This window comes from Urocitellus parryii, chromosome 3 (assembly GCF_045843805.1).
Source record: "Urocitellus parryii isolate mUroPar1 chromosome 3, mUroPar1.hap1, whole genome shotgun sequence".
NCBI lineage: Eukaryota > Metazoa > Chordata > Mammalia > Rodentia > Sciuridae > Urocitellus > Urocitellus parryii.
The window spans coordinates 187443295-187456840 of NC_135533.1; the positions used below are offsets into that span (position 1 = coordinate 187443295).

Below are 13546 nucleotides of genomic sequence, written 5' to 3' on the forward strand. Positions count from 1 at the left end.
CCCCATTTTATACATGGGACTTCAGCATTCTTGCATTTTGGTATTTGTGGTGGGTCCTGGAACCAATCACACATGAGACCACGGGGTGACCGTATTGTTTTTCTAATCCCCTAGTAGTATTTCATTGCATGAATACACCATAGTTTATCAATTCAGTTCAATGACATTTAAGGTCTTTCCAATTCCAGGCAAATATAAACATAGCTTCTATAAACATTCACATTAATCTCTTTGTTTAAAGAAAAATTTTCATGAATTTTTTTATTGAGAAGAGTGGCATTCCTGAGTCCTATGATGTGTGTACTGCTAACTTTATAAGAAACAGCCAAACTGTTTTCTAAAATGGCTGCACTATTGTGTGTTTCCAGGAGCAATGAATGACAATTCTACTTTTTTTTGCATCCTTGTCAGCACCCAGCTTTGTTTTGTTTTGCCATCCTAATAAACATGTAGCCAATATTTTTTTTTAAACATACAACTATAAATTTAAGGGTCTATTGGATAGAAATGATATAATGTAGAATGGACTAATTTTTTTCAGCTATACTTTTTTTTTAGAATTAAAAGTGTATGGCCTCATAAAATTCTTGTTAAGAACTAGATAAAATAAAGTTAAGACAATCATCCCCTAGTCCTTACTTGAAGAATTTACTCCTTGAATCCTGGCAACCTTTACTCTTCATTTGTCTACATTCAAAAGCAGTCTCAGGAAATGCTTCCTTTTCAAGTAACCCAGGAAATTCTCTATGAAAAAACATCAGTGACTACTAAGGCTTATTAGGACTTTGTCTCAATAATTTTAAAACGTGAACATAGTAATTGATTTTTGATAGGCATATGGTAAAATTCAAGTAATGATTCCTTTATCCCTGATATTCATTTTTCTCTATCAATTCTTACATCAGCGAAATACTCCATCCCAGGAAACCTGGTTTTATTTGTTCACTTATAGTGAGATAGGAAGGAGAATATATGACTTAAATTTCTGCAGATGAATTTGACATCGAGCAACTCATGAATTCGAAGGTACATCCTGAAGAAAGAAGGGCATACAACTTATTTCTATTTCTAGGATCCACTCATTACTAGATCTCCAGAAGAATCATCCCACTTGTAGCATGTGAAATCCTGATTTTGCTCAGTATCACTTTATAATTGTTCTATGAAGGACCCCAGAGTCTCCAAGAGTCTGTCATATAGATCCAGTTTTCTCCATCTTCATTGAATCCAGAAAATATTCCTATTTTTATACACTAATTTTCCTCTTTCTTCTCTTTTCGTGGAGAAAGAATTCTCTGCCTGAGGGCACAATGTCTAGCACTGAAATATCCAGAACTTCCTAGGAACTGATACTTATTTCTTGAATAAAGAGATAGATACAGTTCCTGCTGGTATATTAGCCATCTTCACAAAACTTGGTGTTTTCGTTTGCCTTTCTCCCACAGAGCTTTAGAATGGCCTGACCCTTTTTTTTTTTTTTTTAAAGAATGATGACCGATGACCATGGCTTTTCTGATCTTGTTGATTAAATTACTGTTATATTCACCTGGCATTAGAGAGAGATTTTTGCAGCTAATTTTATATAATGACTTGAAGTAGTCATTTTGTTCAATGATTGACTTCTCTTAGTGGAATCCAATACTGTTAATCCCCTGGATGCTCCTATTAAGAGTTGGTGGAAAATCATGAGGGTGGAACGCTTGTCTTTCTAAAACGTGCTCAGTAGCATTGATCAGTAGCCAGGCGTTCAGCAGCTTCATGAAATCTTCTTCTTCTTCTTCCTTTTTTTTTTTTTTCTGTTTGCAGATTTTATTCTTCACCGTACAGTATTGCAACCAACCGCATGATTCCACAGACATCTATCACGCCATTCATTGCTGCTTCCCCTGTCTCCACATACCAGGTATGTCTGATTCACCTGCACCTTAGGAGAGATCTTCCTTACCAGTAATTCACTATGTAGAGGCAAAAAGGGCACATTTAGAATTAATCGAAAAAAAAAATGTCCTCATATTCTATAGTCTCCTCTTAGTGTGATGATGCTCAAGTTATGAATTAGTCTTTACTTTCTAGGGCCGGTTTGCATCAATTCACTGAATAATAAAATCCAACATGCTTTTCATTCTTCCTGCTGAGTTTTTATGATTATGCAACTTGCCAGCCACTGTTAGTACAGCTCTCTTACCACTGGGGAATTATTTTATTTGTTGTCTGTTATTTTGGTTGTTCATGTTCCCTATTGTGTCTTTCCGAAAAGCACGTTTCTAGCAATCCCTTCACTTATTCTAGAATATTTCACCATTGTCATCTCATTTTGTCACAGCAACACATTTAGAGGTTAAATCATACTTCCCCCGCAAATAAGGAAAATTATCAAAGTGGTAAAAGTGATTCCTGCTCCCTGTTTATATTTCATTCTCAGTTCCAGAGGGATCAAAAGGGATCTCCGTGATTCCACATGTTGGAACACAAGAAAATCTGAGACTCAATGTGTCTTAAACCAAATGTTGCGACCAGTCATTCCAAGTGCACAGGTGGATTGAAATTGTCATACTTTTCCCTGAAAAAAAAAATATTCCTTATTCCTTTGAGAGATGTGATATTACTCCCTTCTCCTCTTTACCTAGTTATTCTTCAAACAACTCTTCTAATTCTGATTAGAAAATGCCTATAAATGCTACATCTAGGAAGTATTTCTTTTTTGAAAAAGTTGTGAAAGAGAGAACCAGCACATGCTTCTCTGTGTTTTGCAAATGGTGGGGTTGGACATTTTACAGTGGGTAAAACTATCATGGTGCTGACTGCTACTAATTCAGTGAAGTTTCACCTTATTGAGTCACTGCATACTTCATTTCAGGATGTCCCAGCTATCAGAGCATCAAACTTAAGACTATGTGCATTTTTCTTTCACTGATTCCCCCTGAAGCAGATCATTTTCACTCTTTTTCTACACTCTTGAAATATACCCATGGGCGAATGGAATGGACTTTTGTTTGAATTACATTAGGGGGTCGTAGAAAGGCTGATTTCTTAATTGTCTTTCCTTGGGACCCATGAGGCCATATGCAGGTGCTATCCAGTTTTTATTCTTCCTGCAGGCCAGCGTGTGTGTCTGTGCGTGTGTGTGTGTGTGTGTGTGTGTGTGCACGTGTGTGTGCATGCATGTGTGTGCGAGCTTTCTTTTTTCTAATCTTGGTCTCTGCTTCAGCCAAGACCACCCACTAAGACACAGTGTAGAGCACTTTGGAGATATGAATAAAAAATGCACAGAAAAGACACTTCACTTGGGAGGGCTCATACGTGAAATTTAACTCTAGTTCTTTTCTTTCAAAAAAAAGAGATTACAGCAATTTCCCATGTTGTTGACTCTTGGCTTTTCACCACTTTTATGTTTTCATAATGTAAAGTGAATTGGCAATTTTGTTGGTGTGAATGTATTGGAAAACAAAATATTCATGGTTTCCTATGTGACAGTCAGCTTGTACAGTCTGACTTTCTCATTTGACTGATACATGATACCTTTAAGAAGAGCTGGCTGGCTCAAATGCACATTTCTATTCTCCATACCAATTGCCATGAGAGAGAGAGGAAAAAAAAAAAAAAAAAGAATTTCCAAACTTGTTTAACTTGGGTTTAGCCCAAAGCACTCCTCACAATTTTCTGGTTTATTTCTTCATTTTTTTTAAATACCACTTTTGCTCCTTGGACATTTTTCTAAGATTGGGATCACCTGAGGATTTAAAGTCACAACCAAAGACAGAAAAAGAGGAAGTCTAGCAGTTAACTCTTGCTGCCTTGATTATTTCCCAGAGTATCCCTGGGAATTGACCTGAAAATAGTCTCTGAGGCCTTCTAAGTCTTGAATCTTCAATACCAATCTCAAATATGCTTCAAGATCCAGTCTCGTCCATGTGGACACTAAAAGCAAAGCCAGCCAGAGAAATGGGAAGTTGCTTTATTTCATTGTCTCAGGGACCAAATTACTCAGGTCTAAGAATTTCCTTTTGATCCTTAGTTTTGAGCGTTAATTAGCTGTAAAGTCAGATGGAATCCACTTCCTTATGACCTAGTGTGACTCCACTGAACACAAGAACCAGTTCTCTCTGTGATTGCTTTGTGCTAATAAATGCTGTTTGATATAGGTCCAGAGTACTTCATGGATGCCTCATCCGCCATACGTTATGCAACCAACAGTAAGTGTTCTCAGTCACCTGAGGCTCAATATTTCTCTTATCCAAGTGCAAGCTTTTGTAATGCATCGAAGCTTCGGGGTAAAGCTTTTGTTATATTCTATAACTCTTTCAGGCAGCCATATTCTCCAGATAAAAAGCTGTTCCTGAAAATATCTACAAAAGCATGTACAACTGATAGCTAGAGAGACACAGGTAGATAAAGAGGGAAAGAAGAGATAGATAGAAACTTTATTGTAGGAAATAGCAGAAAAGCAGTCAACCTCCCAGCTGATGTCTACTATTTGTTATGAATGAGAAACTTTTGCTTTATACAAGAACTCAGAACTCTGTTAAATCCTTATACCAGAAAAGTCTTCATTTTTCTTCTTCAGATGTCGTGAGAAGTGGGTTTGGGGGCAATTTTGAGTATCAAAGCCAAGTGTTGACCTTAAGCAATATATCTGAAATGTGAAGGTAGTTCTGTGCTGATAGATGATGATCTATAGATAGCAAGGTGGGTAGTTTGTTGTTGTTGTTGTTGTTTTATAAGGTTAGCTAGCTATAGGAATTCTTTTCTTTAGTGGGAAATGTCATCCAAAAAATATTCAAATTATTCTCTGCAGGCTAAATTTCCCATTTTTTCTGGCACATTACATCTGTTCTAAAGGAAGAGCATGATATGTGACATTAGAATCTAGAATGGAGGCCAATATTCCTTTTATCTTGTCTCATCTTCAAGATTTTCTAGCTCTGAGAGAGAGAGAGAGAGAGAGAGAGAGAGAGAGAGAGAGAGAGAGAGAGAGAGGTGTGTTTCAATAACAACACACTCATAAGAGTGTGAGACAGACCAGAGAGCCTGACTGCTCTCTGGTGTACTCCTAGGTAGCTCACATCTATGGCTTTGTGTCCTTTTTGGTCACTAGACTTAACAGTGCTTTAGGGAGGATCAAATGAGAATGTCTATGAAAACAATGAAAAAATATTAAATGCTGTACATTATTATTATTACCATTATCCTTATCATGGAATATGTTAGTTGTACAAAGGAGTAACGCTGCATTGTCACCCTAAAAAGCTAAGTTTAAAGAGCATGGAGCTGAATGCACAGGCATTCATTTCCTGCACTGAGAGGGCCAGAGAATCTGTTTTTCATATTTGAACTTTGTCCGTTTCTTTTTTTTTTAAATAAGGAACTTATGTTGCTGCTAACATTTCAACAGTTTGGTTTTTATTTAAAGAATACTAATAGGTAGGTTACTACAGCAGAACTTTGGAACATATTTTGTAAATCCCTCTATTTACTGTTATTTACACACCTTGGGGGTTTCCTGAGTTCATCTCCTCTGTGTTCTATAAATCATACTAATATGCAGCAAATCCAGGCTTACTCTTCTATCCAAATCATGAGGCAAAATTCAACATGTGTTGCCAAACCAACATATAGCATAGCATGGTGTGAGCTAGCATAGGAAAAGCAGAGAGACCTGCCAAGTTCTAAAGGAGACTCCAGAAGGAAACAACCACTGTCTAAAGAAATAAGGTGCTTATCCGCAGAGCAATAATGCTTACTCAGTCTTCACACCAAGGTTACACATCTCTTTGTGGCTAAAAAGAATGCAGATCTGGCAAAATATTTAGATAGTCAAAATATAGAAACTCCTTAGTATTTCTTGAGCCGTTAGGAGGAGGATCCAGGAGGGTTGTTCAGGTCTTCATCTGAGCTGTTACTGAGGACCTCAGCTAAGTTTTTCAGCTACCTCTTTCTCCAGCCCAGAATAGCTTCAACCTCATGGTTGCATGTATATTTCTCATGTATCTTCCTCTGGCAATAGGGGAGTGTGTGTGTATGTTTGTGTGTGTGTGTGTGTGTGTGTGTGTGTGTGTGTGTGTTTTACTTTGTCTCCTTGGATTTTGCTTGCTGTGGCTTCTGCTCATTGATATCATGTGTCACGTCCCATGACTACACTGCACATCATGATTGAGCTTAGGCCACTAAACATAAAATGTAATGTCTAACTGGGGCAGATTCCTGGAAAAAGGAATAGTTGGACCACCCACCACATTCTTGTCTTTACCATGGAAAAAAATAACTAAACAGTGTCAGGGGAACACAGAGTTTATACTACCAGTCTTTGCCCTGTCTTGGTGGTTGTATGTATTACCCAACTGGCCTTAATTTCATTCTCACAATGAAATTAAGTTAAATAGATCACAATATCATGCTAAAAAATAAAAATACTTAAGCTTTTTGAAGTGAAGAAACAAAATAACCAGTATCTTAGAAGAATGATGAATTGATGATTAATAACATAGATTCTTGGTTACACACATCAGCCTAGGAAACTCTTCTACATATGGGGATTTCCTTAAACTTTCTGAACTGCACTTTTCTCATTTGTAAGATAGACATAATAACATCTAAATAATTATGTGCTTTGTTCAATAAATGAAATAAGGTATTAAGTTACATATGTAGATTTCACATTATGTTTTAGATTATCCAATTGTAGAAAAGGAGTGCTGGTATAGAAAAAAAAGTGGAGACTTGGCAAATATCACCTATTTCTACCACATTCACAGTGAGTTTTTTAATAATATTTATTTATTTAATGTGGTGCTGAGGATTGAACCCAGTGCCTCACACCTGCTAGGCAAGCACTTAGCCACAACCCCAGCTTCTCCATGTTTTTTTTTTTTAACTCACTTTGCTAATGAGTTTGGTGAGGATAAACTTTCTGGCTATAAATAAGTCCAATTGTTTTAGATTGGTACTTATTTCATTTACTTACCAAACCATTCAACACCTTGTACTTAAAGGAAAGGCCCATTGGGTACCTTCTTTATCAGTAACTGGAATCTGCTTGAAAAATAAATTCAAAATGTCACTAACCATGTCCTAAATATGTTGCCCATAAGTTCACTGCGGTTGCAACTTTCCTCTCCTATCACATCTCTCTTCCCCATTTGAAGAAAATCTCCTGTGTGACCTCTCACGGTGGAGGCTGCTTCTTCCCAGCTGGATCACAGACTCTTGAGTGGAAGCCAGATGCATTGATCCCCTGGACCAGAAGCCCCTTCAGATTCCTTTTCAGAGTCGACTAAAGGGGCCCTATGGTATCAATCAGGGTTGTATCTGAAAAGAATCAGTCTTTCAGGAAAATATAACCGTAGAGCACAGTGCCCTTGGTCTTTTTTCTATGGTAGATGAATGGTTAAGCTGGAGGAGTACTGTGTGGTTGAGAGAGAAGTAAATTGATGTCAAGAAGGAAGGGAATAGAACAAGAAGAAGATGAGGAACAAAAAACATAAGCATATAGTTTGCTCAATTTTTCCATTCCAGCTGGCTTCTCTGGAGATGTAATTTTCAAAGTAGTGTGCAGAGTGGTTTTTTTTTTTTTTTTTTTTTTTTTTTTTTTTTTCAGATTTAGAAAAAGGCTCTTGGAAAAGGGGATCTCCTCTCATGGGTTATAGCCATTCTGGTATTTGTGCAAGAAAACAGATCACAGTTTTTGGACTCTGGGATCTTATTGAATCTCCTGGAAAGATTGTAGGAAAGCAAGCCCATTTCTGTTTGCACTTTATTGTTGATCATTTGAACAGACTCTAAGGACAGAGGGCTGCCTCCTAAAATATGAATTCACTTTTTGCTGTGAGCAAGTAAATATACTGACTCTGTCAATACAATCTGGTTACTTGTATTTGTATGACTATGTTGTACTCCAAACTGTACCATCACACCAACAGAATATTAATAATTAATTGGATTACACCAAGTATCTGCTTGACAGAACAGTACCTTATAGTAGGATGGCATGTCCATAAGTGGTTGACATTCCCACGACATTGGATATTTTGTTAAATTTGTGCTACTGACATGGAGAAAAAAATAATACTTCCCAAGAGAAAAGTAGAGTCCCATTCTCTTGAATTCTATTTAGGCTCATTTGAGTCATAAATATGCTATTTTTCATATGGTTAGCCCTATTTCATCTCAGGGAGAAAGGTCATCTTTCATTTTTACTTAATTACAAATTGGTTATCTAATTACAGTAATGTAAGGAACTTAAGATGCCTTCATTGAATCATTAGAAGATTTGTCACCATGCATAGTTCAATTGTCGTTTTTCTGATTAATAAAACCTAGTTTACAGCTAAAGAACAAATATAAACTTTCTTTCTACAACAAGGTTTTATAAGAGAGCCAGAATACTTGATTTGATTATTCTTTACCTCCACAGAGGTGAAGCCTAAGCTGTAGTTTGTCCTCCAAATTTCCAAGTGTGTTTTCTTAAAAAGCATATCACCAAATTTGACAATATACCAAATACTACAGAATATTATAACTGTTCAAAAAACAAGGTTTTCAGAATATTTCTCTTTTACTGTAATACCTGAGCCAGACAAAAATGATAATCCTCATGTTTTCATTTCCAAAGTACCCGAGCAAAATAGTTAACTTAGCTAAACAAATACATATGTTAATATAAAATATTTTTCAACTTAACAACATCAAGAAACAACTTCCCTAACCCATAAATATTATTTCTGTCAGGAAAGAATTCAAGTGAGTGAGACCCAAACTTAGGAGCCATATCTTCTTTCCATTGTTACCTCCTTTTAAATGTACTTCTAGGGTGAAGCAAATATGAACAAAACAATTTTGTAGCAAGTCTCTGAGTCACCTTAACTACTTTACGAAGCAGAGCTGACTTTGCTTTGTTCCATGTAAATCCAATGTTCTATAGTAGTTTTTCAAAAATATTAAGTGACTTTATAAAAAAAATCTATAAACAGTGGCATTCAGGGCCCACTATTTAAGTGCACAGAAGTTTAAAAGACAGAAAACTAGAAATCCTTTACTCATCAATTCTATCCTGCAGAAATGAACATTGTTAACAAATTCATGTTACCATCCAGTCAATTTATGCATATAACAGTATATATGCATATTCATGTAAATGTGTACGTATTATAAACACATATTTGAGATTGGAAATATTGTATTACAACTTGCCTTATTTTTCTCCTATTGGATTGTTTTAATTTGTTTTGTGTAGCTATAACAAAATACCTGCAGGTGGATATTTTATAAAGAAAAGAAATTAACTTTGGCTTACAGTTTTGGGAGCTGAAACTCCAAGATGAGGCAGTCATACCTCTCTGGCCCCAGGTGAGGGTCTTCTGTCTGCTTAAGAAAGCATGCAAGAGAGGGATCACATCATGAAAGAGAATGCAAAAGATCAAGGAGACTCCAACCTCACTCTTTTATAATGACCTACTATCCTGGGAAATAAGTGGCTCCTGCAAAACTCTACCCACTGCATGCAACTGGCATTAATCCATTTGTGAGGTAGATCATAACCCAATTCTCTCCCATTATTAGACCCCACCTCTTAAAGGTCCCACTACCTTTCACTAGTCTTACAGTATGGATCAAGCTTCCAAAACACGAAACTTTGTGGGGGGATAAACCACATCAAAACATAGAAAGAATGTTTAGGATATCATTACATAGGAGACACATACAGTTCTATATCAGCCTTTTAAAAAATTCATAATATATCATAAATGCACTAAAAGCTATTTAACTGATTTCCCATGCATAGTTCCTTCTTTTACAACTTGCTTAGAAACTCAAGATTATAATATTGAGTCCTAGTGAGAAAATATCTGAAGGAAAAGTTGCTAGCATAAAAGGTGCACGTTTTAAAATTTACCATACATCATTGTCAAATTATACTTTAATAACCGATTTTCTTTCCTCAGGGCCTCCTCAACATAGGTTGATTTCAAGTTTTAAATATTTGTTAGAGTGATAAGTAGTGAATGTGTCTTACTGATGTTTTACTTTTATTTCTTTGAGTCCTGGAGGAGTTGAGTTGCTTTTCATGTGTTTATGGATCTATTTTATTTTCTTTTTCTCTGACCTCTAATTTCATTCACCTTATTCATTTTTCTCTTAGGACCTTGATCTTATGTATAAAATATTATAATCAGTGTATCAACACTTGCTTTAGCTTAGATATTTTCTCAATTTATTTGAATTTTAATTGTATAGGTTTTTATATGTAAAAAGTTGATATTTATGGATTCAAATTTATCTTTATTTATGTTCCCTTGGTCCAGTCATTCTCTTTAGAGCAAGAATCAGCAAACATTTTCTATAAACAGCCAAACAGTAAACATTTTTAGTTTAGTGTGCCATATGGACTGTGTCACACCTACTCAGTTTTGTGGTGGTAGTGTGAACAACACATAAATGAATGGTGTAACAGTTCTAATAAAACTTTATTTATAGAAACAGATGAGGGCAACATTTGGTTTTCAGGCTCTTTGGTCAACCACTGCTATAGAACATATGGATTCTGTTTGAAAGACTCTAATGACTGTAAAATTTAAATTATTGATGTTCCATAATGTGTTTATAGTACTTTGGAATTTTATTTTGTAGTATTTGATGAGATAATGATCCAGATCTTTTTTCCTTAAATGTATAGTCAATTGTCATAAAAAATTCTACAAAATAAGCCATCTATATTTTCTCTACTGATATTAAAATTTATGCCAATATTTATCACAGAGTAAATCTCTGTTCATGTTTGGGACTACTTCTGAATTCTATTCTGTTTGTTACTGGCTTTTTTGTTTCTACAATTGCTCTATTTTAATTACTGTAAACTTACAGCATCTCACACACTGAACTTGTCCTTAACAATGTTTTGTTTTGTTTTGTTTTCCCCCCCTGCTCTCAGGAACTTCTCTAGAAAATTGACATTTTTGTATGAGTTTTAGTAGCATGTTACCAAGCTAGAAAAAAATTATTGAAATTCAGATTTGTATCATGTTGAATATTATGTATTGACGTATAAGAGAAGAGACATTTGGAAAAAAAATTCCAATATTTTAGAAAAAAAATTTCCCAAATGTCTTTGCATTTACTGAAGAATTCTATTGTGACTTCTGAGCCATTCAAAGAGCATTTAAGTTTCTTTCTTATATATTCAATATATTTCTTAAATGTGTGTTTTCTTTGACATATTAAAATTTTTGTTGTTGTAATAGTTCTGAAATTTGTATTCTATTTTCTCATTGGTCACTATGGTATATAGAAAAATAATTTACTCTTATATGCCAATTTTCTTTGTAAAATATCCTTTAATTATTCAAAGCATTGTTGAAATTTAGAATATATACCTAAGTGAAAACAGGAATATATAACCACCAATTCCCTCTTAAGAGAGATTATTCCAATTAGAATCTAATATTTTATATGTCCAGATACTCATCTGTATTTATATCTACATCTACTTGTCTACCTACATCTAAGCACACACACAAACACTAGTAAATATCACACATATGTATGTCTTTTATCAAAATGAGATCACACTGTACAAACATTTTTAAAACAATTAGCTAATAATCTCCATTTCCCCACATGAAGAAATTTTTTATGTCCTCTTATCAAATTTTTTCAACTCATCCAAAATTACCTTTAGAGTTGATTTGCACAAACCAAAAAACAATCGATGACTGCATATTATATTTAGTTACTGTACTTTAAGACTATCTTAATTTAGTGCAGTCTCTCCTTCACCCAGTGTTCCTGATTAGCTGTCCTAGAGAATATCCACCTTGGGGAAATGTTTGGTTGATCATTCATGATGCTTTTAAGCCTGTTCTTCCATCCCATAATATGAAATAATTTTCATAATAGCTATCTCTCTAAATTCTTGTATTTTTTCCATAATGTACGTCAGTGATTGATAGAGTTTCATAGCTATCCTAAATAATATATTTTCTACCTCATTTTTAATATTTATACTTCATAATTTATTTTGCTGGTTCAGTATCGTTGGAGTATATAATTTGATTTAATCCTTATCATAATGGAAATGATGCTAGGAGATATTTATCTTCTTTAATTCGATATTGAATTTAATCAAAAGTCTTTCAAAAAAACTATTATAAGTCTGTTTTCCTTTGGCCAAATTAATTTTATTAATATATCAGTATTAATTGGATTATAATTATTATTTTTTAAGATGGAGCCTCTCTGACATGAACACCATTTGTCTAGGTTGTGTACTTCTTAAAGACATATTTCTAATTATACTAATTAATATTTTATTATTTTGGCATCAGTTTTTATTAGTGAAATTATCAAGTGATAGTCTCTTTTAGGTGTACTATTTTTGTCAGTTTTGAATATGAGAATTACAAAAACTTCACAAAAATCATTTGGACTCTTTTTTCCCTAAATTCTGGAACAATTTTAAATAGTATTGGAACTATCTAATATTGAAGTTTTCAAGAAATTCACATACAAATCCATTTTTGCTTTTGAGAATAGATGTACTTACTCCACCAAACTCAGTTTTAATTAACTTATGGTTTCTGTCAGACATGTTCACAGTAGACTAAAACACATAATCTGTTTGTAGATTTGTGAGTATCACCTAGGAACTTTACAGACTCTACCAGATTGTTGCATAGTTGATGATTTAGTTGCTAAATGCTCAAAGCAACTGAATTGCAAAATGCCATGATCTTAACCAAATTTGTATTATTAGATCCTTCATAATTAGTTGTTGATCTTTTGGACCGCATGGATTTTAAGTATAGCACAAAGTAAAAATAATTTGTGGGCAAGTGTTTTAAAAGAAATTGCTCGTTTTAGGTCAATGGTTTGTCATTTTTAAGAATATATGGAGTTTTCATTTTGTTTCCTAATGATCATTATTGTGTTAAAATGAGAGGAATGTTTTCCTTATATTTTCACTTTATTCAGACTTCCTTTTCTTGAGCCATTAGCTATACTAGTCATTGACTCTTCATCCTATGAAATTAAGATACTGGGATTCAATTTAAAACTTTTTTTTTTAATTCTTGAGCTTCGGATATGCATATACTATGCTTTTTGTGTTGGAAGTGGGAGAAGAGAAATAAAAAATAATCTTTCTTCGGATGTGCAATTTAATTGTAGAGAAATATTTTATATGCTTAAAATGATTTGATTAAAAATGGACAGCTGAAAATGTGTCACATGTTTAGCAATTATATAACATTGAAAATGAGGGAGCAACTTTGAACAGTTAAGGACAAGGAAAAATAAAGATATACACATGACCTTTAAGAGGGCATTTTAGTTGAAAAAAAAATATTTGTCCCCATACATAAAGTATGGGTAGGGATCTCAAATTATTTCAGGGCAGAAAGGCAAATAATCTTTAGTAAGTGAAATTTCTGTTATGAATAAGGAAAGATTAGGTTGGAAAGGTAACTTTTGGTTTATTAAAGGACAACTTTCATTTAGTCAGCTCTGACCAACTTTCCTACATATTTTGATTAGCTTGAAAAATCCCAATGCTTTT

The 13546-nt window shown here is 34.3% G+C and overlaps 1 protein-coding gene across 3 annotated transcripts in view; it reads left to right on the forward strand.

The window, feature by feature from the left end:
• Positions 1–13546, forward strand: part of Rbms3 (RNA binding motif single stranded interacting protein 3) — a 665566-nt gene that overhangs the window by 559674 nt on the left and 92346 nt on the right. For 2 of the 3 annotated variants that reach the window (XM_026406224.2, XM_077795653.1), the window contains exons 9-10: positions 1807–1903; positions 4143–4193. In XM_026406224.2, the coding sequence (XP_026262009.1) occupies positions 1807–1903; positions 4143–4193 (148 nt within the window). The remainder of the gene's footprint in view (positions 1–1806; positions 1904–4142; positions 4194–13546) is intronic. The other variant, XM_026406242.2, reaches the window with a different exon arrangement.